Below are 25,737 nucleotides of genomic sequence, written 5' to 3'. Positions count from 1 at the left end.
GAGGCTGTCCAGCTTTGTCTTGCTCCTGAATGAAATACCATAACTGTCGCATACAGGCCGGAGATCCGCTTTGCGCTTAATTTTCTCACCGAGTAAAGGTCAGCCGTGGAGGCTGCGAAGAATGGAAAGAAACATACAAGCATGCGCGAAACGCCGTCTCTGAGACGGGCAGGCTTATTGTTGGTGCTCTGTGCTCGCGTTCGCAGGTTGTGCACCACCAGAAAAGCTAGCAGATGAAGGTGGAGGGGCGGGTATTGGCAGCGTGCGCTCCGCGAGTGAGGACATGGGGACGCTGGGTGTTGCATTGTTTGTGATTCTTCCATAGCCAGGACCAGATATGACGAGACGCTGGCCTCCTGCAGCAGCGCGAGGTCGATGGGAGGCTCGGGAAGCGTCACCGAGTGTCCAGGAGACATGTCCTAGCAAGAGGGGTGTGTTGTGGCACGTGATTAAGTCGTGGTTATGATACAGAATAATAACAATGATGATAAGAAGCAACGATATTAGAGAGCGGTTGTGCACAGAACAAGAACTAATGTACAGAGGTCAGACAGTCACGAAGCGCCCGTGACTGTCCTTATCCCAGGACGGGCGCTGACGCTGTGACTCGGCCCTGTGCGGTCACGAGTGGTCTCCGTGTTCCCCAGGGTATTGGAGCTGCGCCATGGGATGCTTGGATAAGATAAACCAAAATGCGTGGATGAAGATTTTGACCGTCCAGTTTACTAGAACTAGATACAAAAGATAAAACGTATCATGCAGTCAGTATTGTATCGCACACTTTATTAACGTCATAGAAGGATGGTATTCATTGCCCAAAGTACAAGCATAAGCGGTAGTCACGACTCTACAGTTTTGCCTTGACTTTGGCCATCTAGGGAACAAGTCAGTCGTAGTTTTAGCTACTGCAATTCATAAAGTTATTCACCTGAAGGACGGCGGCGAGTTTCGTGGCCAACATGATATTACCCTTTGCCTTCAGCTTGCCAGTGAGGAAAGCTTTCTGACCATCCATCTATAATGTCACACGTTCAAGTTATAAGTGATGATTCACATTTGAATGGACTGCTATAATACAAACCTTGCCAGAAGCAAGCTGCGAGAACGTATCATCCGACATGATGAGTGTGACGTCCGCTTTGGGTGAGGCGAGCCCCTTCAGGATGACACCGTTCTTTTTCAAATCGATCGTCCATACGGCCTCCTTCTTGTCGTCGTTCGTTATACGGAGCTCGAAGATGCCCTTGGTCTGTGAATCATCGCGTTACACGAGTAATAAGGCATGTGATTCGAGGTACGCACTTTTCTTACTTGTGCTTGTCTCTCTGCATCGGTGAAACCACCGAATGCAGTGTGAAGGTCGACAATGATGTCTGAGGCCTGGAGGTGTTTTTCCAGCTAGTAAACAAAGACAGCATCAAGAATGGGCTTATTCAATGACCTTGAAACCGTCAACTTTGATGTCAGGCATGGGATGGGGGATATGAAAAATGACTGCTGTCTTATAAAAGAATAGCAATAATCATGTGAAACTTGCCGATGCATACGTAGACGTAAACAAGGATCAATTGCACACGAACTGATCCGCTCTCACAACGATCAGGCTCAACGGTCCAATGCTCACGAGTCTCGACCAAATTTGACAAAACATAACTAGCATGTTATTACAGTGATCAGACGACAAGATATGGAAAGTAAAAACAGGAACATATATGAGGACTTCATATTCACCGATCACTCAGATTCGTCATCATCTGCATCCTCAAGCCACTTCAAGAACGGCTCGCTGGCCTTCCTCACCTTCTTGCTCGTCTCCTTATCGACATACTTCTTGCTGACATGAGTACCCCACTGAGTCACCACTTCTTCTTCCAAGACGTCGATCTGGTACAACGCCATGAGAATTTTCGGTACGGAAGGGATGAGCTCAGGGTGGGTGAGCCCGACGAGGCGCTCGATTCCACCCAACAAAGCTTTCTGGTGCTTCTCGGAGGTGACCATCTGCACATCAGGTTAGCAAGACCCGCGTAAATCCAAGATAGAACTAGCCTTTGCCAATAGGGCCTTGTACACATTAATTTCTTGCACAACATCCTCGGTGAACAGCGCTTGGACAAGCACGAGGACAGTCTTGTGTTTCTTCTCGACGCCAAACTCTTGGGCCTTCTGGTAAATCTGCACGGCACCAACGCCTGTTTCGCCCTTATTCTCTTCAACCCAACGACCAAACTGAGCGTAAGGGCTGTTGATATCGTCATCACTGCCCTCGTCGTCTCCCAAGCCGCCAGCAGGCGCGAGTGATAGTCCGCCAACCTGACTTTCCAACGCCTTAACACGAGCCTTGACAGCCTCGGGGGAGGTATCAGCAGACCAATCTTGAGCTGCAAGTTTAGTTTCTGTGGTAAGCTCAGCGGCTTCGGCTTTGATCTTTTTGGTAAGCTCGTCATCGCTATCACCACCAGAACCGCCACCGTGTTCGTCGCCAGGAACAAATGGAGCTGTCGCATGGACTCCACCGCCATTTCCGTTTACCTCACCCTTTGCTCCCCCCTTCTTGCTCTTTTTGGGGTTCTTGGGCGGGTTTTTCAAAATGAAGGTGACGAGCTTGTGCTTCATGTCAACGTCCGTCCTCTCACCACAAGCTTTGCAGTCCCTGACAATATCCTCGTTACGACCGCTCTTGAGAATGACAAGATCCGTCTCAGGGTTTTTGCATGAACGACAAAGGACAAATTTGTCGATGAAGACGTCAAGCAGTTCCCTAAGGCGAGAGGCATCATGAGCACCGTTGACGATGTAGCGCTCATTCTTGTCATCAGAGGAGGTCTGTGCACCGAGCTCACAGCCAAAGAATTTGGTAGGGTAGGTGGGAGGGCGAGATAGGGCACGAGCGACATCTGCCATGTTAGGGACAACGGTTTTAATACCATTGCCTTTGCCTTCGATTTTTGTGAGAAGAAGTGGCATGCGGTAGCGGTAAAACTTGTCATCGACATCGCGACGAATATTCACAATTCCTGCGGAAGCCATGCTGGGCAGATATGTTTAACGCTGGAGCATGGCCTAGTCAGTTGACACCTGTTGCAGATGATGGAAACAACGTACAGTACTTATGGACTTTCTCCGAAACAAACACGTATTTGCCGATGAATTGAGTGGAGGTCGAAGCATGAAATAAAGTCTTCTGTTTTCTCCTCGAGTATGACAGAAGATGGAAAAAAATTGGGTTTGAGAAGCAATCGTGGGCTAAGGGAAGACCGCGAAATTTCTAGGTTATGGGTTTGGGGTTCAAGTAGACAAAGACTGTAAGAAGACTTTGTGGTTGGTGGTTATGGGCAGTTTGGTAAAAGGAAGCAAATTTATGGGTGCCTGTTTGTTCCGCTTCCGGCAGTTACCGGGTGACTAAGTACCACCGCAGCCACCAGCTTATACATACGCGGACAAATTCAACCTTCCTGGGACCTGAATAGATCTTCTAAGAGTAGGAACAGGCCCAGAAATGATTCTCCCCAACCTGCGTCAGTCATTCAGACTGTGGCATAGCAAGAATGCGAACACCACCTCAACGGAAGTAACGCGTCTCTCCTCTCACTGGTAGGCGCCAAGTGTCTGACCCAAGTCTAAACGTGTTCTACGCCATGAAAGCCTCAGTACTACATGAATTCCTAACACATCGGGGATTTCAACATTTTACCTCTTGCAAGATTTCCATCAAAAGCAGATCTGGACCTGGCTAGAGCATTCGAGACCTAGCCTAGAGCGTTCCACAGCACCTTTCGAATGTAATTTCACTAACAGCAAAAGGTAGTAAAATGTTGGTTTCCCCGCTGTATTAGTGAAGGTGCGTTTCGTTTCCTCCGGTTCACTGATTAACTCTGCATACATTGGTTGCAGATATGGTTATCGTAGGCGCCGCCCACGGCGGCAATGTCAATTGCACCCGTAGTCTTGAATGATCCAGTTCTTCCGCAAATAATGGTCACTCTACCATGGGTGATTCGTTCCGTGTCGCTGTATATCTCACGCCAACGTACATGCACGCTGTGCAAGCATTTCGGGGCGTCAATCGTGGAATCCTTATAGGTCATGCCGCACAAATGTTTTCGCATGATTGCTGGCAACAACCTAGTGGATCAAAACGCTATGCTTTAGCAACGTTTCGAAACGTGCGATCACCTTCATGTAGCAGTCGACCAAACCTGACGGATTGCGAGAGACAGCGAGTAAACTTGACATCATTCTGTTCACTTCTGTTCGAATCCTATAGTTGTATTTTATTGTCTTCCACTGCAGGATAAATGGTTATTGTTGCTTTTCGGTATAGCCCAGCTCGAAGGTGAAAGTTGGCAAATATAATTTACTGTTCCCCAGCTGCATGGTTAAGGCAGAATATTAATAGAATAGAAGCTGTGCCAATCCAGAATCGGAAATGGCAAAGCGTCCGTTTGTCAAGCCACTCGTCTCACTCCATTCCTTTCCTCCTCCCTGCGGCTGACAACGACCAATTACCGTTCGACATCATTCCTCACGACTATGAAATATATAGAATTCCCTGAGTTATCACGCCTCTCGCAAGCGCTCACTCATGAGGGCCCAGAGTGTTCCGTGCACACTCGTATTGAAGCATATAGCTGCAAGAATATCAAACGCGACAAGAAACTCTTCAAGTCTCTCGAACACGCCTACAATGACGAACTCTCCCATTCACCGCCACTTCCTTCATGGCTTGATCGCGAGCCTGAGCTCACCCCCTTTGGCCCTATGGACAAGCAAGCATCTCGCAAGACACTCTACCTTCTCATTGCCACCCTCAACATTGCATTCCCTGACCATGAATTCTCAGATGTCAGACCTGCACACTTTAACAAAGAGAAAAACGGCGCGAGCGTGCTTAATTCCCTTAGCACAACCCTTCTCTCTCCTCACCGTGCTGGCATGAGCGCACCACGCACATACTCGGCTTATCCTCCCACGTCGTCCACTTTTTTCCCCTCTTCTGTCCCAACTACTTCGTCATCACCGTTGCACCACATGGTGTCCAGTCCCCATGCACCTCCTCAAATAGTTTCTGGCACACACCCAGCCTTGTATCGTACATTGGATGATGTCATTGGTCTTGCAGATTGCCAAGTCTTCTCATACTCCCCAGATATCGATTCAGATCCCCACGCCAACGACTCTGACGACGACGACGACGTCGCGTCTGTTGCAGATGAGGATTCGTCTGATGACCCAGACGATGAAACCCCTTTCGAGTTTGATGACTATGACGTCGACGAGTTCTTCCCAGATCCTAGCAGCTCGAGACCCACTCCCGTGTCCCTGAAAAACCGCATACCCTTCCGGTATAATAGCAGCAGCACGAGTAGTGGCGAATCGCCCGAGCGCAATAACTTTGCGCATGTGCGGTTAAAGCGGCGTTGTGGTGCACTCTTGTGGTCCTCGCACTGGTTCTTCCTCAATACTAAGCTGAAGCGCATAGTCTTCATCTCCGTCCGGGCGCACACAAAGAATGCGCATATGAGATGGGATGACGAAGAGTGGTCCGAGATGGGAATGGACAATGAAAGCTACATTGGCGTGGGTTATGTACCAAAGCATGAACGGTTTCTCGGATGGGAAGGTAGTATCGGCGCAGGAGCCCGAGCGATGGGTCTCAGTGCATCTGCTTGATTGGTGAGGCGCCATCCTGGCGGGATTCCTGACGAGTGCTCATTTCTCGGTTAGCATCTCCATGCTTACTCAATTGACTCTTGGGACAAATTCCCAGTTTCTCTTGCGAACTTCTTGTGATTCGAGTTTTGGCCGTCAACTGGCCTCCGAGCCTCGGTAGCAGTCTTGGAGATGCCCTGTACGATATCGTTGTTTACGTTAGTTTATGCATGCACGGTTCGGAGGAGCCAGTGGATTTGCATACTATATATCTTACTATACGGTTTCATGCTGCCGTAGTGCTGGCGAGTGTGTAGTTTTTGTATCAGTATTTATGACCTGAATTCTTGAGGCCTTTCTTGTGGATGATGCGAATGATGTATTCAGAGACGTTGTGATGAGATATGAGAGTGGCGATACAGTTGTATGAGTTAAATAACATGTCGCATTGAACTTGTGCCCCACCAACAGCTCGCAATTCAGTGCTCAGTGCTCAGCACTCATCAAAAAGTACTGTTAGTAACCTGGAAAGCAGTGAGGCTAATCAGTCTACGACAGAATACAACGAGATCCATACATCGTAGGCCTGATTATGTCCGCAGGTCATCTTCAGTCTTCCAGATATCATAGATCTGTTAAACCCTGCCCCACCCCACTAGCGATCAGCCCTGCCACTACCCGCGTACATTCAAATCGCATTCATCAAACTGTGATTTAGGAACAACACGGATCATCACAACTATAGGGCTGGATACGATGGCCAAAATGTGGTGGATGGAAAGGTTCAAGAGAAAACAATCAATTGTGATTGAAGTGGTCGCAAAATTTCGGTAAAATCGATCAAAAAGCGCTTAATTCGGAAGGAGTCGAGGAGTTCGGAGGGTCAAGTAACCCCCCGTTATTTGCCATGCAATCATTTCACAAGTTTTGTTTAGTTCGAAGTCCGACGGTTATCTAAGACTACCGTTTTTAGAAAGGATGTTTTGTTGAAGGAGTAGTGTGCGGTGCGCACCTAACTTTGAGCGTCCCTACTTAAGTAGACTGTAACATGACCTCGACGCCCCCGCCAGCTGGTGCTTTCGTCGTCCCGCAAATACATCGTCTTCCATCAACAGCAAGTTCGCGTAATCGAGTTTCAATAGGATCATCCTTCTCGTTTGGCCCGCAACCGATCATTTCCTCATTCTCTGCGGCGGATATGAGTAGCTCAAGTCGACCCCTTGCGCTTGATCCAAATCGTTCCATGCTTCCAAGCTCGCCCAGATCATCGCTTCGGCGATACCGGCGAGCGAAAGAGAGCATAGGCCGTCATCCGCTTGCAAATGATTCCATGGATGTTTTTCAGGACACTGAAATAGAATATGACAATGACGATGGCGAGTGGGGGATGATTGACCGCATGAGGCTATGGCGGCACGATGCTTTGATGCAGCACTTGTATGAAACTGCCGCCTTCTGGGGAGACAAGATACTGTCATGGACCAGTAAGTCGCGCCGCCTCGATGATTGCTATTGCTCTGATTCCTTGTTATTGGTGTATATTCTATGATGTGAAGATGACCCAAATGACGCGTTTTGGCTAGCTCAGACTTACTTCATGACCCATCAGTACGCGCGTGCTGAGAGACTCTTGACTAGGCCCTTTCCTACTATGACACCACCAAAAGTGCAGAGCGCACCGTTGAATGGTCTTGAACATGGGCTAGTAGACGATCTTAAAATGGGCGGTTTGACCGCGGACACAAAAGGCAAAGGAAAGGAAGGGCACCCTGACACAAGTATAATGCCTCAATTGCCAATGGGTGACGCTGGCATGATACAAATTCCTGAAAAGCTACAGGATTCCGTATCGAGACTTGTGGACATGAGCGTAGCATGCAGGTATCTCGCTGCGCAGTGTCAAGTGCGACAAGGGAATTGGACAGACGCGACAGAGATGCTTGGCGAAGCGAATCCATTCCGTCATTCAGGTTGATATTAATTATGCACAGCTACTGCCACCCACTAATAGATAATTCAGCAAGGAGTGGGCCTGCCGTGCCGAATGTTGACGGTGGTATCAAAGTAAGCGGACGTATATTCCTGACCACAATGCTTGAACCTTGCTTGGTTGTGTAGGTCGAAGCTTCCATGTGCCATTTGCGTGGCATACTTATGCTTAAGCTGAATCGTGGAGACCAAGCAAAGCTGTGCTTTATGGAGGCATTAACTTTGGACGTCAAATGTTATGATGCATTCGACCAACTAGTCAGTGGTGAAATGATGACTCCGGACGAAGGTCAGGCTACAAGTGTCATTGTTCATTTTCTAGTATTTGACTGCCATAGAATGGGAGTTCGTCCAGGGTCTCGCTTACAGGGAACAAACGCAAGACGATGCCGATTTTGTGCAGCTCATATACACTTCTCAGTTGCGGAAGTATAAACACGCGGAAGAGCATGCCCTTACCCGGAGACGTCTTGTCGAGGAGTTTGGACTCTCTGACAATCCTGATGTGTTATTCAGTTTTGCTGATGCACTCTATGCTCAATTCCGCTGGGCCGACTGTTATGCCATCACGAAAAGGTCAGAACGCTTGTCAAGAGGAGTTTAAATCCATCTCAGATGTCTCAAATATCTTCGCAGGATATTAGGGCTGGTTTCTATTCATGATACTACCATGCCGCTGCACATTGCTTGCATGTACCATCTTAATCATCTTCACTCAAAACTCTTTATTTTAGCACATGAACTTGTGGAAAGGGAACCTGAGAACCCCATTAGCTGGTATGCAGTTGGAGTTTGGTATCTTGCGTCTGGGAAATGGCCACAAGCCCGACAGTACTTCAGGTGAGTTTATCATATCTTCTTCCTTCACATGCCTGTCAACCAACCATCCCCAGTAAAACATCATTAATGGATCCACGATTTGGGCCTGCATGGATCGCGTTTGCCCACACGTTTGCGATGGAAGGCGAGCATGACCACGCTGTCACTGCATATTCGACCTGCGCTCGCATGTTTACAGGGTAAGGTTTCAATCAGCTGGATCGTGATAGACATGCTGAAGAAACCAAGATCCCATTTGCCTTTGCTGTTTGTGGGCATGGAGCAAATTATGCTGTCCAATCATTTGTTAGCAGATGAAGCATTGAACGCTGCTTACGCCGCATGTGATGGAGACCCTCTTCTTTTCAATGAATTGGGAGTTATGGCGTTCACGCACGGAGAGTAAGCCCAGCGCTGAGTCAATCTTCTGAGGCTTGTGCTGATTGAATCACCAGCTACCAGCGAGCAGCGGATCTTTTCAAACGTTCGCTCGAACTTGCCCAAGTGACCCAAAGCTCCCAGATGTCATGGACGACAACATACCTCAATCTCGGAACTTGCTATAGGAAATTGAGGTGAGTTTAGCTTAGGGTGCTCCAGAGCGTGCAAACCTGATGTGCTTATCCCAGGAATTATGAGATGGCCAAGACAAACTATCAACATGTGTTGGAAATTGAACCCCAACATCCTCAGGGTCTTGGTTATCTGGCCATGGTATATCATCATCTTGGGGAGATCGATAAGGCAATCATCAAATATCACGAGGTATACTGCAGCTCTTGGCATCATGGTTTATTCCTAACACCCGTCACAAAGGCACTGAGCATTGATCCCATCAATGGGCACTTAATTGAACTGCTGAACCTCGCTTTGGAGTCTGACCTTTGTTGCGGTTCGTTGGAGAAAGTTTACCCAGGTGGCGAGGAAGCTTTTCGGACTATGATGGTCTCTCTGAAGACCAAGGTCCTAGATGCTTCCAAAAAGACCAAAGCGGATAAACCAGGCGCAGATGTGGCAATGAGCGTTAGTTGATTTAATCAAAAGAATTTGATCCCTATGCATTTCTGCGATTTTATTCCAAAACTGTCCATCATCCGCGCAACAGACAAATGGATCGAAATATGCACAATTTTTCTCAGGATATGCATCACATTTGTTTACAAAACTTTTCCTGGTGTCAGACTCGCCCAACCAATAACATTTCTTCCTAATACTAATAGCCGCATATTGACGCACATAGACTAGACAGTACTGTCTTATATAGAGTACTACTCTCAAAGACAAAATTGGATTTAAAACATGTATAAGGCAAAGTTCAAGCTCCAACATTTCGATTCGATGCCAATAATTTTGGTATCAGCATTCAAGGGGGTAGCAAACATAAAGTTTTGAACACGGACTCGCAAAAGTTGAGTGACCAGGACCCCGAAAACGAGTCGAATACTATACCATACCTGTACCATACTCGACCAGCAAAAATTTCGCTAAGTCCACGCACTACATATTGAATTGTAAGTAAGTAATAGCTTCAGAACACAGCTTGATGGTAAAGCAGCTTGTGACATTAAATTGTGCATTGCGCAGTTACATATGACTATTATGATAGGTCTAGTACTAAGGTAATAGTAGGAGTAGCTTCGATGTACTGTATGTGTGTGAATCAAATTTGAAATTTAAACCTTCTTTGAGCGCTTGGAACCAGTGTTGCCTTGAAGTGTTTGACGCCTGCGCTTTGTTAACGAGTTTTGACTAGTACTAGCCACAGCAGTTGCGTTTGAGTCATCCTGAACACTGTTGTCAATCAAATCCAGTGGTATCCTGAGGCATTCCTTTTCAAGCTGCGAAATTTCAATTTCCTTTGTGAAGCCAGCCAGAAGGAAGTGTCATGAGAACTGGTGACGTCTTGGTGAACATTGTATTTCCAGCAGATGGTGCGATCACCTGATGACACTGGGCATAGTTGACACCGAATTTGTGCATTTGTGGATGGGGATGCCTTTGAGCTGTTTGTGGCTGCCCCAAGACTGAACGATATTGCCTGGGGACACAAGGATTGCGGCTGAAATGTTCTTTTTTGCTTGATGAGTTTCACCGGATGGCCTGACTGTCTGCAAAATCCACATGGGTCAATCATTCTTCCAACTCGAACACTGATTCAAATTGGCAGTCATCCTCTATTGTCATGTCATCCTCTATTGTCATATCCACCTCTGAGTCATAATCCAGGACATAAAGAATTTCGGCAGGTGCAGGCTCTGGATTGTAATGTGCGAGAGTGGTTCCACCCTCGGGGGTAGGCTCGGAATCAGAGCTAAGCTCAAAGTCAGAGTCGGAGAAGCCATCCAGTGGCCACTGGCAGGTGCTGTGTAACACCTTATTATGCAATGTATTGTAGTGAAAAGAGGGACTGGAGGGCCATGCAGTGTCAGACATAGGTCCGGGACGACACGTCAGACGGACGTGACAGACGCATTGTTTGCCAGACCGCGGGTGACCAAATGCAGTAATTCTCCCCCTAGATCTTTGGTGTAAAAATTGCATCACTTCCTGCAGCCACTTCTTCACGGACGAGTATTCCTCATGCTCGTCAAAATATGTTCATTTATACTATAGAAAGATATCCTCTTAATACATCATGTTCAAACATACGAAGAACAAAAAGATAGACAAAAAGTCAAATCTGAGACCCCGAAAGCGAACAAACAAGTGCAACTAGGTAGGTTGGTGTTCGAATTCCTTATCCTGCTACCCCCTTGTCAGCATTCACAATTAAATGTTGGCTGTAGGGAGTATCCGAACTAGCTTTTAGTAATATCCGACAAATTATGCAGTATTTTGCCGCAAATTTTCCGTTTCATGTCGCATTCCGCGGGTCAAGGCTAATAGAATGTTCTCGATGCGAGCCTGACGGTCCTGCAAAACGGTTCGTCATCTCATAGCATGATGGCGCTATGTTAACTCACTTGTAACTCTTTCATCTCGTCTTTTAGTTTACGGGCTGGTAATTCACGACAATCCTCTAACAGTGCTTCAATCCGCTTGACAGAGGAGTCCAACTTGTCCACGTTCGTGACATCAGGTAGCATTTCCACCGGTGGAGCAGACGACGGATGGTTGAAGCGTTGTAAGAACAGACTTGTGATTGGACTGGACGTATTCAGGTGAAGGATCTTTCCTGTGCCTGATGGTTCTGATAACGGGGGCAATGCGCTGACCTTTCGAGCCCTCGGGGGTTGTGATTGCGACTTCTTTGAAAGTGAGGCAGATCTCTTGTAACACCGCGGTTCCAAAATGGTTGATGACCCAGAGTCTTCATGTCTAGATGTAAGTGGTGATTGCAAGCTGAACTCCTCCTCCAAGTCACCAAAAAGATTAAATTCTCTGGAATCCTCGACCTCAAAAATGGCCTCGTACAAGTCCGCCGACTTTGAGCCGACAAAATAGTCGACAAATGGCATGTTCTTGATGTGCCTTGGAATGCTGTGATACAGACTGCGGGAAGCACCCTTGCCAGACTCACGCCGCCGCTGTTCAGAAGCCAGGATACGTTCGTACATGCCGATGGCGACCAAAACAGGGAATGACTATAGCGAACAAACACGGTGCAGTGCAGAGAACGGTCTGTAAGTGGTGGGTTATCAAAATGTTAAAATGCTTACTGTAAGCCTAATCAGAAACACGTTCGCAGAGTGCAAAGAGCGGGGCGAAAGGATGTAACTTGCAGGTTTGAGTATGACGAAGGCAAGAATGTTGAAAGGAGGTTGGTAGCTGAATAAAGCATCCGATTTTACGCTGGTGAAATTAGCTGCAGTGTGTCATGATTTGAAGTATCATCGAAGGCGCCTTACCCCTGAATGGTCGATATAGTGCATTGAAGCAGAAACTTGACACCGAGTCAGACAAGTGAACAACTGACTAATATTCTGATTTCCTTACCTCTTGGGTTGCATTCTGAAAATGCTGTTATTTCAGCACAGGATCAGTAATTTGCCGCTTATCACTTACTGCATCGATTCGGGCAGCGGTATTTGACAAAATGGAAATGAGAACTAACATGTCAACCTCAACAACGACCCCGTCATCATTAGTAGTGAATACGCACTAGTCAAGAGAAGGGTGCCTGACAATGCCGCGAAGAACGTCATTAAGATAGGACCGAACAGCGGATGGAAGCTTTTTGCTTGGGCAAAACTGAGGTACGTGCTGCCGAACCAGATCTGAACCATCAACCAAGCAATATTGCGTATCGTCCATGTACCTGACGCTTGGATAGAACAGTCAGTCTCAGTTTAGCGGTGTAAATGATTTAAAAAATTACCCAAGATGTACAAGGTCAGCAAAATACCAGAAAAACAAACCACCGCTATGCCAATGAAAAAAATAAATTCAGCTATCATTGCGCGCAACGCCCTTTCAGTAGAGAATTTAGCAGGAATACAAGAGAAGGATGAAACAATTTACAAAACGACAACGTTATTAGTTATTGCATAAAAAGCTAGCCTGTAAAAGAAATTAACAAGTCATGATGTGCAAGGGATCCAATTATACCGAGGAACAAGAACGCAACAGCCGCAAGCTAGTAGGTCAAAAGAAAGCTGAGACATCTCTCCTAATAGCAACTTCTGATTGAGTCTTAATCACATGCACGAACGACACAACTAACCGTCATCGTTCCACAGCCCTTTGACTCGCAAAACCAGATAGCCGAGAAATATTATGACAAATGATGTGTCAAAAACGTTCCATATCTAGAGAAGCAAACTTCAGCCAAGGGGGCTTGGACCCAGGGATGAAATTACGTTGGCAATGTAAACTGCACAAGTACATTAGAAATCAAAATGTGACAGCTGAACATGTACTGACTAGTCCACCCATACTCCTTAGAAGCCGTGTACTCTTGCAGTGTAAAGGCAATCGCAAAGACCAAGAACACAGACTCCCACAGAGTCACATGAGAGACATCTTGCGCTAAAAATCATTGGCCACTCTGACTTGCAGTCAAGCTGTAAACCCACTCCATATACATGCAAAGAAAACTACCAGAAGCACGGCTATGTTGACAAAATGCAAGATCGCAGAATATCGTGGAACTTTCAATCTGATAAAGTGTGAGCTCGACGTGTGAAAAGTACGAATGTCTGATGAACCTGTAGTGATCGAGCATCGGTGCCGTACGCGGGTTGTACACCATGATCGCCCTCTGCTTGTAATTGTCTGGCACCATCGACCTGTTGCCAGTGATGGAAACTATGATGCGCCCATTGTATATGTCAGTTACAACGCTCTGAACAATTGCGGAAGCTAGGAAGGTCTTTGCCTTCGTGGCGATTGCCATCTTATCAAGGGCCATTAATATTGACTGAAGAAAAAGATATGGCCTGAGCTGACCTCAATGGCGCACTGAGGGTCATCGACATACTCATCTTTCCCCCCAATAGCGTCTTTCACCTCCTCGATCACATCGTCTGGCGCTCCTGCTAACGGACACCAAAGGGTCGTCAAAACAGCTACCAACTGTATCTTGCTCGATGCGAAGTGGCTCAAAAGCTTCAATGCCATGATCTCACAAAGGGTGGCGCGCGAATACATCACCCCGGCGTGAGCCAAGTCCGAGCCTGACTGTGCTAAGAAGTATGAACGAACAACCATGCACGCGTACACTATAGCCATGTTGCTGAGCTTCGCGTACTTCGTCACCAGGGGGCGCACTATGGCAAAATTGATGTCCGAGGCTGTGAGTTGTCTGTGGATATGTCATGAATAGCCCAGCCCGAATTACCGCAAAACATAGCAACATCAACGTACTCCCAACTAAGCGGACTATCTGAGACGTTCGTCAACCACGTGGATCAATAATATAGGCATTTCAATAAAGTCTCTCACCGATAGTGTTCTACATTGATGGGCCCATAGCCAACCAAAGCGTCAATCATAGCATGTGCTCAAGTTCAAAGATGAAACTCACAATCACGTCTTTCTTCAAGTAAGGAATAAGCGGGAACACTTTCACAGATGCCAAAAAATCCTGTGAAGGAGCGAGCAACCCTTGACTTATTTGATCCTCCGCATCCATGTCAGCCAAATCAACTCGCAGGTGGCTTAGTTAGGGAGTAGCGTAATTCTCCTGAGAATCCTAGGTCTGATCACTCGCACGAGTGGTCAACGTTAACGTTAACTCGGAAGGGGTCAAGTAGGTCGTCGGGGTCAGAGAGGTACTGAGTGTTGCTGAGTGTTCAAGGGATTAAGTTTGTGTTGTTATTATTTTATGCCGTAAATAACATAATCTAACTTATCCGAGTCCAGCGGTTCGGAACGTTCCTTATTGAGATACAAAGTCTCCAGGCGAGTAATATCCTTTTGTTTTCTCTCCAATAAAGTCCCCTAAATTCTTCTCCCGCTCGTTAACCTTCGACGCCATCCTGTGATGAGCCATGGGATGCTGTTTTTCTGAACCTGTGGATTTTGATTCAGAAGTCAATCTCTTTCACTTCGACCTCCATAGAGCAGTGGGCAAAGGAGCTTTCGGCAAGGTCGGCCATCTTTGATTCTCTGTTCCTTTGTGTGGTCACCCATAATGCAGTGTCTGCTTAGGTCAGGGTAGTCGAACACAAGCGTTCTAAGAAGCTTTATGCCCTCAAATATATTGATAAAGCGCGATGTATCAAGCAAAAGGCTGTGGCGAACATCATACAAGAACGCAGACTACTTGAGGAGGCGCGTGTTACCTTTGTTGCTTGCGTTTTCAATTCTCAAACTCCTTTTTTATAGATAGACCACCCTTTCATTGTCAACTTGCGATATGCATTCCAGGATGACGAAAACTGTTTCTTTGTGCTTGACCTCATGCTAGGTGGAGACCTCCGATGTGAGTCAATCAAGGCCTTGTTCTACTGGCATTATTTTAAATTGTGTGCCACAACCAGTCCATTTGGAAAGCAGAGGATGCTTCAGCGAGAACGTGGTTCAATTTTGGGCTGCAGAGCTGGCCTCGGCTCTTGTTTATTTGCACAAGCAGCGCATTATTCATCGGTAAGATTTTTTTGCAGCGGAATACCTTGGTCATTAACTGGAGCTACAGTGACCTTAAACCAGATAATATCGTACTTGATGCAAAGGGTCATGCACATATCACCGATTTCAATGTTGCCATTCATTATTCGGAGCGTCGGTTGCATACTAGTGTCGCTGGTAGTATGGCATATATGGCTCCCGAAGTCGTTGGAAGGAAAGGATATACATGGTGTGTCGATTGGTGGAGTTTCGGTATTACAATCTACGAGTTGTTGTTCCGACGACGTCCGTTTGATGGACGCACATCAGAGAAGATGACCAACTCCATTCTCAAAGATCCTATGAGGTTTCCCGATGATGCCAATAAGAAATGCAGTTCAAACTGCGTGAAGTTTGTGCAAGCAGTGAGTGCCGACACTCGCTAGTATTCCTTTGTTTCTTAATCTGGTCGCAGTTGCTCGAACGTAATGTTAGCCAACGTCTTGGATGTCGACCACACGGTCAAGGCTTCCGAGATATTCAAAACCATGCATGGCTGCAGGGTATAGATTGGCAAAGAATGGATATGAAAGATACTCAGTCTCCTTTCGTTCCAGACGTGAGTATTGTAAATTGTTGATCGATTCTATAATCATTCCCCATGCAGATGAAGAAAGCTAATTTTGACGTAACTCATGAACTCGATGAGTTCCTGATGGTTGAAAAACCACTGACCCACACAAAACGCAAGGCAAATCTGGATTTAGCCAAAATGAAGCCGGAAGTGAGGCAGTTGGAAGAGCAGTAGGTTCGCCATACAAGTTCCATGATAGTTCTAACTCGGTTTCGTCACTAGGTTCACCGTTTATGACTTCATGTCCACCAAGCGCAGGTCGTATTATCCTCATAACGAGCCCATTACCACTGTCGTACGGAGCTTAGAATCTGACCAAATCCCGGTTGTTCAGTCAATTTCAAACACTCTTGTTCCAACCACGACGATGGGAGACAGATCTCAAGCCGGTTCTCCAGCTTTGGATACCACTTGGCACCAGAATATGTCCATACCTCTTTAGCATATTGCTGTTTCTATTACCTTAATATTAACGGTCCGTCCTTAGCTCCCACTACCTGGACTGCATCTCATTTGTATTCGACTTTTCAGATGCCCAATGTGCACTTAATGTTGTATTTTCTAACTGAAGCATTCATATCATCTACATTTCCTGAAGCCTTTTGCATTAGTCAATTTATGCACATTTTCGTACTTCCTAGCTCGCGTCGTGGCATTTATGTAGATACTACCATTGGTAGCAGTGTTCTAGCTGGTGTATCTACCGTCGTAAACGATAAGCTTGCATCCGTTTGATCAACTGTGACTCCATTACTACAGGTGCCAGTGCTAGCTCCATTCTTTTTATACTCGACTCGAGCGAGAAACTATAAGAAAAGCGATCTTGCGATACTTTAGCTCCTACTAGGTTCCTTGTCTTGCAGTGCCACGCTAGTCAGTTGATCGAGCCTGATAGTGCACGCGTGGGTGACGTTGCAACCATTCATTTGGCAAGGCAAATTTGGGGAATGTACAAGCTTTTGACGAATCCAATAATGGTCCTAGAGATTGCCTGAACGTGTGTTTGATTTGCCCGGACATTTGTAACATTTGCAGTCTCATGATAGTATATTCAATTCGAAGAACTGATGAGGCACTTGTCGCACTTCTATATGGCATCAGTCACCTCAGTATAGCCGCCGCTTAGTCAGCCAATTAACTTGAATAAACACCGTTTATCGTTTACTGTGACTCAAACTTCCCAAATGTCCAATCATCGAATTCAGCCGCAAAGTATTCCTACTGTGGGCGAACTATTCGCGAATGCTACTATTCAGAACGTCGAAACGCCCATTTATCTACCCAAGCGATCACTTCTGAGTCGTGTGCACCTCTAGTTAGCCAGTGGTCACTGCACTCCTGAATTCCTCTCTTCTAACTCTCGTATAAGTCAAGGTGACATTACTGAAATCGAGGTGGATGCAATCGTCAACGCTGCCAATTCAACATTGCAGGGTGAGTCGTATCATGGTCCATAGTATACAATGAGTCAGTGCTCAGCTGCTGACATGTGTGAACCATCCATAGGCGGGGGCGGAGGTCTGTCGAGCTCTCATGTGTGCCCGTCATATGATACTCACAAGGTTTAGTGGACGGGGCTATCCACATGGCTGCTGGCCCAGCACTCGCCAAAGCGTGTACGATCTGCTCCCCTTCACGGCGCTAGTCTCAATCTTACTTTACCCCATTCACTTGATATAGGCAGGGAATTGTATCCTGGGCGTCACCCTTGTCCAACGGGAAACGCTAAAATTACTCCAGGCTTTCAGCTCCCTTCGTAAGTGCACTGTTTTTGGCAATCGCTCTGCTGTCCTCACTCCAATATCCTACCCGTCAGGAAACACGTTATCCATGCTGTAGGACCAAGATGGAGTGTTTCTTCAGACACAAATACAATGGCTGGTCAGCTTGCGTCCTGCTATAGAATAAGTCTTCAGTTAGCGGTAGATAACAACTGCAAGAGCATAGTAAGCCATCAACAATTCTCTAGTCTGGCAGGCAATGCCATCATGCCACTCTAAATGACGCGCAGGCCTTTCCCTTGATTTCAACCGGTATCTATGGATACCCCATCGACGAGGCAGCTCACGTTGCGCTCAAAGAGACACGCATTTTCTTAGAAGGAAATAACCAGGTAACTGGGAGCTTTTTCGTGACTTTTGGATGACCATAACTATAAAATTTCAGTTGGACCACGTGGTATTTGTTATTTTTACTGGCAGGAACGGAGATCAGAAGGTATACGAGTACGTGGCATTAATGTCCTCGCACATGTCTTCGTTCATAAGGCGTCAATCAGAAAATTCATTCCGTATTATTTTCCCCTTGGACCAGAAGATATCAAAAGCATCGATCCTCTGTCGAGCGCGAAAGGTTCTGTAGATGAATGATGTCTACGCTGCATAATTTCTCTCTACTTCCAGATCCCAATAAAACAGTCCGAGTGATCATATCAAATACTTAGATACACAGCTGATAAGCTATCTGAGACAGTCTGACAGATGATGGGAAGACGCAACAATTCGGTTCATGGCTCCCCCTGCAAGTTCAAATTGACCTGTTCGCCGGTCGCAGGGCAATGATGTTTCGTTTGCTTATTACGGATCGCCATCATAGTAGGACTGGTGGGTCGCAGATACTGTCAATGTAACGCACTTTTGGAAGACTTGCAGGTTCTCCGATGCAACAAATATTCACGCAACCGTGACATTCGTCGTTTTTTCGGAGATCATGGCAACTGCACAAAGGGACAGTGACTCCCATCTTATGTCACGGACTCACGGTAGTTTTTGTGCAACCTGCCTTCACCTTTTTTGCCATGTCCATTGCTTCAACCTTTTCTTGTCTCTCCAATCGACTAGTTCTTGGACATTATCCTTTGAGTCTTGATTAGTATTTAATAACATGGCATGTATCATCTCGAGCAGTAGCAGAATTCACCATTTGACATAATCGTTATTCCCACGGTAAGACTTAAAGCTTGATGAGTCATCAAAAACTTGTTCAATCCTACTCTGCGGAACATCAGATGTCATCGCGGTAAGCTCGAAAAACTCAACTTGTTTGCAGAACATTGAGCAAAAATTGCGTTTGATACAGCGACGGACGAACGTTTGGACATATAAGCGGCGTGGAGGTTGGCACAAATTTCAACTCAAAGTGAGTGCATAGAGTACGATTATAATATCGCAACGAACTCACACTGCTTTTTCTATACTTGTAGAGCTATGTTAGCTGAGGCAGGCGTACATAAACTACCCCAATCTGGCATACACGGGGATAAAGAGCTCGGCGCATTTTCCATATGTTTGTCCAAAGGGTACGAGGATAATGTCGACAGGGGAAATACCATGTACGCCCGTTTGTTGCTTGGCCATTCCACATACTGATATTAATTCGATTTTGTTCAGTACATATGTTGGCTCAGGTTAGTAATCGCGTTATAGTGCCCGTGTTTCGCTGTTAACCCTTATTCAGGTGGACAAGATGAAGATGGAGTAAGCATAATCAAGTCCTCATCCTATAAACATGTTGTCATTGCGTTTCAGAAACAAATAGCCGACCAGTCCCCTGATTCTGGAAGTAATAGAGCCATGTTTGTAAGTAATCTCATTTGTGACAGTTCTCCCTAGTAATATCCTGAGTAGATCTCGGAAGAAACCAAACGTCCAGTGCGAGTCGTACGCGGAGCGAATGACGACAATGCTTATTCCCCACGCAAAGGGTGAAGGAAGTGCGCTTGCTCCTAGTCCGATTTACTGATTCACATTTAGTTTTCGTTACGACGGGTTGTATGTCGTTGATGAGGTGCTGGTTCCTTTCTTCATGTCATGAGCTATTACTGATGCGTGCCAGGCCAAGATGATGGACGGAAAGAAAGGCTTTAAGATGTGCACCTTCACGCTGAAAGTAGGAAACACCGCAAAAGCCCATGATTGTGACTGATTTCTGTCTCTAGCGAATTGAAGAGGAAGGCCAGAAGCCGATACCAATAAGGCGCACCCTCACCAAAGGCAAACTGGCAAAGATGCTGAAGAAAACTCGTACTGGGTAATCTGCCCGTCATGGTTCTGATATCTTGGCTTTTCAATTGTCATGTACTATAATATCCTCATACCCATGTAGTGTGTACAGTCATCTGCTTGCATTTGTAGTTTTAAGACGTTTATTATCAGTTTACCTGAAGCAATCCATATATATGTATTTTATGCGGCAGATCCCGTGACAGACCTACCTTTGTATCTGTTTAAACTTGAAAATGAGACCTCTCTCTAGTCTAATACTAGTTCGGGATTCCGACATCCCGCATGTGGATTCTATTCCTACACTAATCCGACCTGGCTATTTTCTCGTATCTGACATCACCGGTCCGTTCCCCAGCTGACCGTATCACCAACCAATGACCTTGCTCTCGGAACTCCGCCAGAAGATGATATGCTTGCGAGAGCAATGTCATATAATTGCTAGAGCGGCCGTTGTTTCCTTTCGCCAACCCAATCGATTGGTTTCTGCAACATGCCAGCTGCGGTACCCCCTTCCGGAATTTACGTGCCTGCTGTCTTGTTCTTCAAAGAGAACGAGGACTTTGATGTCCCTGCTATAAAGTCTCATGTTTTGCGGCTCGCTCAGGTGTGAACAACCTTATAATTACCTGATGTCAGTCGATAACATTTCAATCTGCTCAGGGAGGTGTTACAGGTATCGTCGTGCAGGGAAGCAATGGAGAGGCTCAACATTTGTCACACGACGAGCGCAAAGAGGCGATCAGCCTTACTCGAAAGACGTTGGATGAAAACGGCTTCCAGAACGTCGTTATCATTGCAGGCTGCGGCGCCCAATCTGCACGAGAGACAAAGAAGCTCTGCGCAGATGCAAAAAATGCTGGTGCTGCCTTTGTACTCGTGTTGACACCTTCTGTCTGGCCTGGAGAGATGACGAAAGAGAACATAATCCGTTACCACCTTGAAGTAAGCCTTCCATAAAATTGACTGGACTGAGTCGCTGACTTCCTCGAATTCGTAGGTTGCAGATTATTCACCTTTGCCATACATGGTGTATAACTTCCCAACTGTCACTGCTGGCATCAACCTGGATTCCGATATCATCCTCGCACTCTCAGAACACCCCAACATTGTGGGCACTAAGTTGTCTTGCGGAAATGTTGGAAAGCTCCACCGAATCACTTCTGTCAAGCCGCCTTCTGAATTTTGCACTCTTGCTGGTGTATCAGAGGTCCTCTTACAAGGACTCCTCTCCGGAAGTGCTGGGGCAATTGCCGCGCTGCCGAACCTCGTGCCCAAGCTACACATGAAGATGTACGCACTTTACCAGGCAGGAAAGATCGAGGAGGCTATGAAAATTCAAGCTCAGCTAGGTCAGGGAGATTGGGCAACAAGCAAGGCTGGAGGAGTCGGTGCTATGAAGGCCTTGATATCGAAGCATTTCGGATATGGTGAAACTCACGTTCGACGGCCGCTCATGGCTGTTGGACAACTCAGCGGTACGTATGTCGATAAACTGGAAGAACTGATTGCCAGTGAGAAGATGCTGTAGGGTATGACATGCTTTTGTATTACGATTGTCGCATGCACGATAATACAGTCCAAATCTCCAACTTATCAACATGAAAACATACAGTCATCCATAAATTTCAATAATGTCATTGATCCCTCAAGAGTCGATACCAGGCGCTCCTGGGCACCAACCTTTGTCTTTCTTCAACGCTAGCCTCCTTCGCCATGCAATCAATTACCTGGTCATTGCGCGGTAACATTGTATATAATGCTGCACCCTCACCATTGCAGGATCCGAATATCAATCCGATGAGGCTATAGCTCAACTATAGCTAACAAGTAACTCCGAATCTCTGTCCTAGGACTCAATGTCATCAAACGCAAGCGGGCTGTGTGAACGTGTAAGCGTCGGCGGTTGCGTCACTACCGCAGTGCCCGTCATGATCGGCTTCGCTATTTTATAACGACCAACTTCTCTATAATTCGAACTAACTAATATCCTCCTGCCAGTGTAGGCGTCATATATCATGAATTTTGTTCATCCTCCTGTACTAATCGTAAGTGACCCCCTATGACACATGTTTGCACCTCAGCTGAATTCCTTGTTAGGTTGGCGCTGGGCCAGTGGGTCTGGTAGCAGCGTTGACGCTCCTCCAAAATGGCATCTCCGTTCGCATCGTCGATAAAGACCCCCACCCTCGCATCGGACAGCGCGGTACTGGAATATGGGTTTGTCACGCATCCACTTCAAGTCACACCGTCCCGTGGTCTCACCTGAATGCATACTCTATGTAGCCGCGTACCCGCGAAGTCTACAACTTCTTGAACATTTCAGAAGTCAACAGTCTGGCAAAACCAGCCCCTCCCATCCGTTTATACAAGCCCGGGACGTTAGAACCTCTGAGAGACTCATTGCTGTCCCCGCATGTGGAACCTACTCCAGCAATACCATTTGTGCACAAACCGTCGCCTGATCAAATCTTGATGCTGATTAATTTTTAGAACGGCCACAGATCGATGGGTCAGCAGCTCCTAGATGTGATTCTGCGACGCCACCTAGAAAAGTTTTCTTGTTCTGTCGAGATGGGCACCGAACTGCGCTCGTTTGAGCAGTCCGATGAGGGCGTCACTACTATCCTGGCAAAGAATGGCATGCCAGAGTCAGAGACTTTTAATACCAAATGGATCATCGGCGCCGATGGTGCTAAAGGTGACTCGGAGATGCAATTAAATTCATCGACATGCACAAGACTAAAAGTGGCTTTGCAAGCATCGTGCGCAAGTGACTTGGGCTCACATTTTTGGGCGAGACCAGAGACGATACCCGGATTGTGACCGGAGATATCTGTTTGACGGTCGTTGACCTAGATAGACTGGTACGCTCGTTTTCTACATATTTGACAACAAGCTGTCCTAACACAGTCTTGAAGCATTGGCACCAATTTGGTAACTTTAGTGAACGAGGGTATGTTCAGTCAAGGCTTTGAGATGTATATATTGACGATATCAGGCTCTCATTGCGTCCAACAGACGAAATCGGCGAGGACGGCTGGCAATTTTTCCTCTTCGGCCGCGAACTAGATCTGACGAAGATCGCTGAGAGTGAAGAGCTTATCTTCGAGACCATCGCGTCGTTGATGCCAACGGAGATTACATTCAACAAGGTGGTTTGGACGAGCTACTTCCGGTGAGTTTTGTGTTTCTGTGTTAATATACATTAATCTGTTTGTTCCAGAGTCAATATTCGGATGGTGAATAAGTTTAGCGAGGGTCGAGTATTCGTTGCAGGCGGTATGTGATTCTGCTTGAGATGTGGATGGCTGTGCTCAGCATATTGTCGTAGATGCTGCTCAGTAGGTCCTCTTTGAACGCCTTTTTGCAAACTGCTACTAACACATCCAAGCGTCCACAGCCCAACGGGTGGTCAGGTATGGTTGATTTGATTTTTGCTAGTACTTGGTCATTTATTTGTGAACAGGGACTCAATTCAGGCGTACAAGATGCAGTGAGTCGGGTAGACGTAGTATGTATGTCACGACTGACCGCGCCCCACACCAGTTCAATCTAGGATGGAAACTTGCGCTCGTCCAGAAAGGGCTCGCCGACAAATCTCTTCTTGAGACATACAGCGCTGAGCGTCTACCTGTGATCTCAGAGATGCTCGAGATGACCACCTCCATTCTCAACAAAACAATAACATCTAGAGACGCGCCGGTCGAACGAAGTCCCATACTCTTCATGCTTGGCATCAACTGCCGATTCAGCACTATCGTTCTCGATGAATTTGTGACTTTAGTCGAGGGGAAGCGCATCAACGCATACGGAGCGCTTGATGAGGGGAATCTGGAGGCTGGTGACAGGGCACCTGACGCGCCCGATCTGTTGCAGGTGGGGTGCGTAGAGCCTGACGCGACTACACTTTTTGGTTTGTACAGACCCTGGTATCACACAATGCTTGTATTTGTGCCGAGTCTCACTGATGCTATCCCGATTTTGGGTGCACTGGCGGCATACGACAAAAGTGTCTTACGATCGGCAGTCGTTCTGCCATCATTGGCATCGGTGACGTCTGTCGCATCTCCTGCTGATCTCATTCTTGTTGATCAGGAGGGTCATGCTTATTCTGCTTACCTTGTGGAAGCTGGCCAGACGAAGGTGTTTGTGATACGGCCGGACGGCGTGATTGGGGCGATAGTTCACGGAACAGAGGGCGTAAAGAAGTATTTCTCAAAGATATTTTTGGACGCGTGGCGGTCCGAATATTCATTCTTTACTTATGACTTTCTTATTCTTGTATATATACCTCATGCAACGGTTTGTAAATGAGAAAATGAATGCGATGCGACAGAGAACCACACTAATTGACACATAGTAATCGAGGTCAGTGCATGGAATAGAGAAGGTTGTTGTACCGTGAAGAACTCCTCAAAAGTTGTGATACTCGCTTAATGGCTCGCTGGGTCCAAAGATTGAGTGCATTCATTCCATGATCGGGCTTTTTCAAAAATCTGCCATGACAGATAAACAACTGAATGCGTGGGCACGTGGTGTAGGATTCCAATAGACATGTGTTTTGGAGGAAACTGGAAATGAAGACGTGACAATCATGTCGGAGTAACTAGTACATGGATACGCCCGGGCAAATTACACGGTGATGTGCTGCCAGGCTAAAGATCTGAGAAACTGCCCGACACGAGCAACAACAGTATTCATGCGGCCATCTGGGAAGGATAGTTTTCAGCCAGACTCGAACGCCGGGAAGTACTACCTGCACCACAATAATTCGATGCGATGGGATACATTCTGCAAGATGTGGAGACCGGAGTCGGGCCTATGGACACAGTGCATAGGCACAGGGAGGGTATAATAACTCTCCGGGGGCAAAATGTGAGCTTTGGATCGGAAATTTCCCTCAGGATTATGGGAAAGACGGGTGAATTCGACGATATTGAGAGAGAATGATGTCTCATTGCGACGGGTCCCCTTTCGAATTCATCAACCTATCGAGAAGCTCGGCGACTTTCTGGCGTGCTTCATTCTTTTCCTGTTGTACGTGCTTGAGTTCCGCATCCCGACGGTGGGCGATTTGAGCCTCGTCAGATAAGAGAAGCAGCAACTTCAAGGAATGTGTTATAGACAATAGTGAATTAGCTGCACGGACCTGGATGATTTCGGTAATGAGCCATCTGTAGTGAACAGAGTTTGATCTTTCTCATACCATAGACTCAGCGCGAGATTCGGCCTGAAATGACTCTTGTGCGATTCGAAACTTGTCCTTGTCTCCGATCTGACAGAAATTGAGATACAGCTCGAGAAAGTACGTATAGCGCTTACCGATGCCAGACTAACGATATCGACCATACCATCGACCAATACTTCTACCTCGGCGTCTAGTTTCTTGTTCCATTCTTCCTCGATGGCATCGAGGTATTCATCCGAGTTCTGATCGACGAGAGCTTGATTGAACGTGGGGCGCTGAAGCAACTTGGCTGTAGGCAATGCTGAGGGACGAGAGACATCAGTCTGGGGAGGCTCAGCCATTAGTTGATATCGTCTGCACGACTGGCTTAGATGGTGCGCTAGTGGAGGATCACAGCTTCACAGTTCGTGAAACAGCCCCAAAAGGCAGGTCGTGGAACCGGAAAGCATGTATTGACGCGA

At 46.7% G+C, this 25,737-nt stretch overlaps 11 protein-coding genes across 11 annotated transcripts; 7 read left to right on the top strand and 4 right to left on the bottom strand.

Moving 5' to 3' along the window:
* Positions 1-551: 551 nt before the first annotated feature.
* Positions 552-1,559, bottom strand: EDB93DRAFT_1122562 (sterol-binding-like protein). The gene is made up of 5 exons (XM_041448599.1): positions 1,442-1,559; positions 1,303-1,380; positions 1,082-1,249; positions 929-1,015; positions 552-874 (listed from the first exon to the last, which is right to left on the bottom strand). Exons 1-5 carry the CDS (start codon positions 1,469-1,471, stop codon positions 848-850), a joined length of 390 nt encoding a protein of 129 aa, XP_041311722.1. The 5' UTR covers positions 1,472-1,559; the 3' UTR covers positions 552-847.
* Positions 1,560-1,638: 79 nt separating this feature from the next.
* EDB93DRAFT_1122558 (domain found in IF2B/IF5-domain-containing protein) lies at positions 1,639-3,398 on the bottom strand. Its single transcript, XM_041448598.1, has 3 exons — positions 3,106-3,398; positions 2,050-3,051; positions 1,639-2,001 (listed from the first exon to the last, which is right to left on the bottom strand). The coding sequence occupies exons 2-3, from the start codon at positions 3,028-3,030 to the stop codon at positions 1,735-1,737; spliced, it is 1,248 nt and encodes a 415-aa protein (XP_041311721.1). The 5' UTR covers positions 3,031-3,051; positions 3,106-3,398; the 3' UTR covers positions 1,639-1,734.
* Positions 3,399-4,533: 1,135 nt separating this feature from the next.
* On the top strand, positions 4,534-5,673 carry EDB93DRAFT_1246481 (Maf1 regulator-domain-containing protein; the record flags this gene model as incomplete). The annotated part of the gene is made up of 1 exon (XM_041452454.1): positions 4,534-5,673. The coding sequence occupies one exon, from the start codon at positions 4,534-4,536 to the stop codon at positions 5,671-5,673; it is 1,140 nt and encodes a 379-aa protein (XP_041311720.1).
* Positions 5,674-6,982: 1,309 nt separating this feature from the next.
* Positions 6,983-9,492, top strand: EDB93DRAFT_1077840 (uncharacterized protein; the record flags this gene model as incomplete). Its single annotated transcript, XM_041445343.1, has 11 exons — positions 6,983-7,136; positions 7,209-7,622; positions 7,673-7,716; positions 7,771-7,930; positions 7,980-8,217; positions 8,278-8,481; positions 8,535-8,660; positions 8,710-8,862; positions 8,916-9,035; positions 9,090-9,225; positions 9,277-9,492. The coding sequence occupies 11 exons, from the start codon at positions 6,983-6,985 to the stop codon at positions 9,490-9,492; spliced, it is 1,965 nt and encodes a 654-aa protein (XP_041311719.1).
* A 1,549-nt stretch (positions 9,493-11,041) lies between these two features.
* Positions 11,042-14,706, bottom strand: EDB93DRAFT_1122521 (uncharacterized protein). The gene is made up of 19 exons (XM_041448597.1): positions 14,426-14,706; positions 14,344-14,353; positions 14,266-14,284; positions 13,849-14,203; positions 13,608-13,795; positions 13,476-13,558; positions 13,324-13,428; positions 13,260-13,273; positions 13,124-13,208; positions 13,009-13,069; positions 12,922-12,960; positions 12,779-12,870; positions 12,563-12,724; positions 12,466-12,509; positions 12,397-12,411; positions 12,309-12,343; positions 12,120-12,252; positions 11,424-12,044; positions 11,042-11,373 (listed from the first exon to the last, which is right to left on the bottom strand). The coding sequence occupies exons 1-19, from the start codon at positions 14,531-14,533 to the stop codon at positions 11,284-11,286; spliced, it is 2,259 nt and encodes a 752-aa protein (XP_041311718.1). The 5' UTR covers positions 14,534-14,706; the 3' UTR covers positions 11,042-11,283.
* Positions 14,707-14,789: 83 nt separating this feature from the next.
* On the top strand, positions 14,790-16,855 carry EDB93DRAFT_1122510 (kinase-like domain-containing protein). Its single transcript, XM_041448596.1, has 8 exons — positions 14,790-14,990; positions 15,052-15,174; positions 15,229-15,325; positions 15,384-15,489; positions 15,539-15,875; positions 15,926-16,069; positions 16,118-16,254; positions 16,307-16,855. The coding sequence occupies exons 1-8, from the start codon at positions 14,892-14,894 to the stop codon at positions 16,524-16,526; spliced, it is 1,263 nt and encodes a 420-aa protein (XP_041311717.1). The 5' UTR covers positions 14,790-14,891; the 3' UTR covers positions 16,527-16,855.
* A 413-nt stretch (positions 16,856-17,268) lies between these two features.
* EDB93DRAFT_1246477 (uncharacterized protein) lies at positions 17,269-18,453 on the top strand (the record flags this gene model as incomplete). The annotated part of the gene is made up of 9 exons (XM_041452453.1): positions 17,269-17,399; positions 17,454-17,518; positions 17,591-17,602; positions 17,653-17,700; positions 17,765-17,840; positions 17,901-18,030; positions 18,096-18,197; positions 18,251-18,309; positions 18,363-18,453. 9 exons carry the CDS (start codon positions 17,269-17,271, stop codon positions 18,451-18,453), a joined length of 714 nt encoding a protein of 237 aa, XP_041311716.1.
* Positions 18,454-19,079: 626 nt separating this feature from the next.
* Positions 19,080-20,343, top strand: EDB93DRAFT_1122498 (SRA-YDG). Its single transcript, XM_041448595.1, has 10 exons — positions 19,080-19,102; positions 19,163-19,222; positions 19,287-19,415; positions 19,474-19,490; positions 19,541-19,560; positions 19,612-19,662; positions 19,711-19,787; positions 19,837-19,870; positions 19,919-19,972; positions 20,022-20,343. The coding sequence occupies exons 1-10, from the start codon at positions 19,092-19,094 to the stop codon at positions 20,115-20,117; spliced, it is 549 nt and encodes a 182-aa protein (XP_041311715.1). The 5' UTR covers positions 19,080-19,091; the 3' UTR covers positions 20,118-20,343.
* EDB93DRAFT_1199658 (uncharacterized protein) lies at positions 20,328-22,089 on the top strand. Its single transcript, XM_041450926.1, has 3 exons — positions 20,328-20,692; positions 20,749-21,030; positions 21,086-22,089. The coding sequence occupies exons 1-3, from the start codon at positions 20,579-20,581 to the stop codon at positions 21,614-21,616; spliced, it is 927 nt and encodes a 308-aa protein (XP_041311714.1). The 5' UTR covers positions 20,328-20,578; the 3' UTR covers positions 21,617-22,089.
* A 14-nt stretch (positions 22,090-22,103) lies between these two features.
* Positions 22,104-24,525, top strand: EDB93DRAFT_1246474 (FAD binding domain-containing protein; the record flags this gene model as incomplete). Its single annotated transcript, XM_041452452.1, has 13 exons — positions 22,104-22,133; positions 22,186-22,305; positions 22,372-22,530; positions 22,579-22,850; positions 22,892-22,952; positions 23,007-23,041; positions 23,087-23,263; positions 23,312-23,367; positions 23,420-23,429; positions 23,480-23,504; positions 23,555-23,581; positions 23,635-24,394; positions 24,449-24,525. The coding sequence occupies 13 exons, from the start codon at positions 22,104-22,106 to the stop codon at positions 24,523-24,525; spliced, it is 1,809 nt and encodes a 602-aa protein (XP_041311713.1).
* Positions 24,526-24,992: 467 nt separating this feature from the next.
* On the bottom strand, positions 24,993-25,736 carry EDB93DRAFT_739153 (surfeit locus protein 5 subunit 22 of mediator complex-domain-containing protein). The gene is made up of 3 exons (XM_041457283.1): positions 25,411-25,736; positions 25,295-25,363; positions 24,993-25,237 (listed from the first exon to the last, which is right to left on the bottom strand). Exons 1-3 carry the CDS (start codon positions 25,615-25,617, stop codon positions 25,043-25,045), a joined length of 471 nt encoding a protein of 156 aa, XP_041311712.1. The 5' UTR covers positions 25,618-25,736; the 3' UTR covers positions 24,993-25,042.
* Position 25,737: the final 1 nt, after the last annotated feature.

Source organism: Suillus bovinus (genome assembly GCF_016758785.1).
Source record: "Suillus bovinus strain UH-Sbo-P2 chromosome Unknown EDB93scaffold_6, whole genome shotgun sequence".
NCBI lineage: Eukaryota > Fungi > Basidiomycota > Agaricomycetes > Boletales > Suillaceae > Suillus > Suillus bovinus.
This window is presented reverse-complemented; position numbering and strand designations above follow the sequence as displayed.

Excerpts from the sequence above, each read along its gene's own strand:
- EDB93DRAFT_1122558 (XM_041448598.1), bottom strand. The coding sequence starts at position 3,030 with ATGGCTTCCGCAGGAATTGTGAATATTCGTCGCGATGTCGATGACAAG. Across the intron at positions 2,002-2,049 it reads ACAAGGCCCTATTGGCAAAG|ATGGTCACCTCCGAGAAGCA; the intron begins GCTAGTTCTATC and ends CCTGATGTGCAG.
- EDB93DRAFT_1122510 (XM_041448596.1), top strand. The coding sequence starts at position 14,892 with ATGGGATGCTGTTTTTCTGAACCTGTGGATTTTGATTCAGAAGTCAAT. Across the intron at positions 16,070-16,117 it reads AGTCTCCTTTCGTTCCAGAC|ATGAAGAAAGCTAATTTTGA; the intron begins GTGAGTATTGTA and ends TTCCCCATGCAG. Across the intron at positions 16,255-16,306 it reads GTGAGGCAGTTGGAAGAGCA|GTTCACCGTTTATGACTTCA; the intron begins GTAGGTTCGCCA and ends TTTCGTCACTAG.
- EDB93DRAFT_739153 (XM_041457283.1), bottom strand. The coding sequence starts at position 25,617 with ATGGCTGAGCCTCCCCAGACTGATGTCTCTCGTCCCTCAGCATTGCCT. Across the intron at positions 25,364-25,410 it reads ATATCGTTAGTCTGGCATCG|ATCGGAGACAAGGACAAGTT; the intron begins GTAAGCGCTATA and ends AATTTCTGTCAG. Across the intron at positions 25,238-25,294 it reads AATCTCGCGCTGAGTCTATG|GTCCGTGCAGCTAATTCACT; the intron begins GTATGAGAAAGA and ends GAAATCATCCAG.
- EDB93DRAFT_1199658 (XM_041450926.1), top strand. The coding sequence starts at position 20,579 with ATGCCAGCTGCGGTACCCCCTTCCGGAATTTACGTGCCTGCTGTCTTG. Across the intron at positions 20,693-20,748 it reads ATGTTTTGCGGCTCGCTCAG|GGAGGTGTTACAGGTATCGT; the intron begins GTGTGAACAACC and ends CAATCTGCTCAG. Across the intron at positions 21,031-21,085 it reads TAATCCGTTACCACCTTGAA|GTTGCAGATTATTCACCTTT; the intron begins GTAAGCCTTCCA and ends TCGAATTCGTAG.
- EDB93DRAFT_1122562 (XM_041448599.1), bottom strand. The coding sequence starts at position 1,471 with ATGCCTGACATCAAAGTTGACGGTTTCAAG. Across the intron at positions 1,381-1,441 it reads TCAAAGTTGACGGTTTCAAG|GCCTCAGACATCATTGTCGA; the intron begins GTCATTGAATAA and ends AAACACCTCCAG. Across the intron at positions 1,250-1,302 it reads GACAAGCACAAGTAAGAAAA|ACCAAGGGCATCTTCGAGCT; the intron begins GTGCGTACCTCG and ends GATGATTCACAG.
- EDB93DRAFT_1122498 (XM_041448595.1), top strand. Across the intron at positions 19,223-19,286 it reads GGCACAAATTTCAACTCAAA|AGCTATGTTAGCTGAGGCAG; the intron begins GTGAGTGCATAG and ends CTATACTTGTAG. Across the intron at positions 19,561-19,611 it reads GTGGACAAGATGAAGATGGA|AAACAAATAGCCGACCAGTC; the intron begins GTAAGCATAATC and ends ATTGCGTTTCAG.
- EDB93DRAFT_1122521 (XM_041448597.1), bottom strand. The coding sequence starts at position 14,533 with ATGGATGCGGAGGATCAAATAAGTCAAGGGTTGCTCGCTCCTTCACAG. Across the intron at positions 12,725-12,778 it reads GCTGACCTTGTACATCTTGG|CGTCAGGTACATGGACGATA; the intron begins GTAATTTTTTAA and ends GTTCTATCCAAG. Across the intron at positions 11,374-11,423 it reads ACGAGATGAAAGAGTTACAA|GACCGTCAGGCTCGCATCGA; the intron begins GTGAGTTAACAT and ends ACCGTTTTGCAG.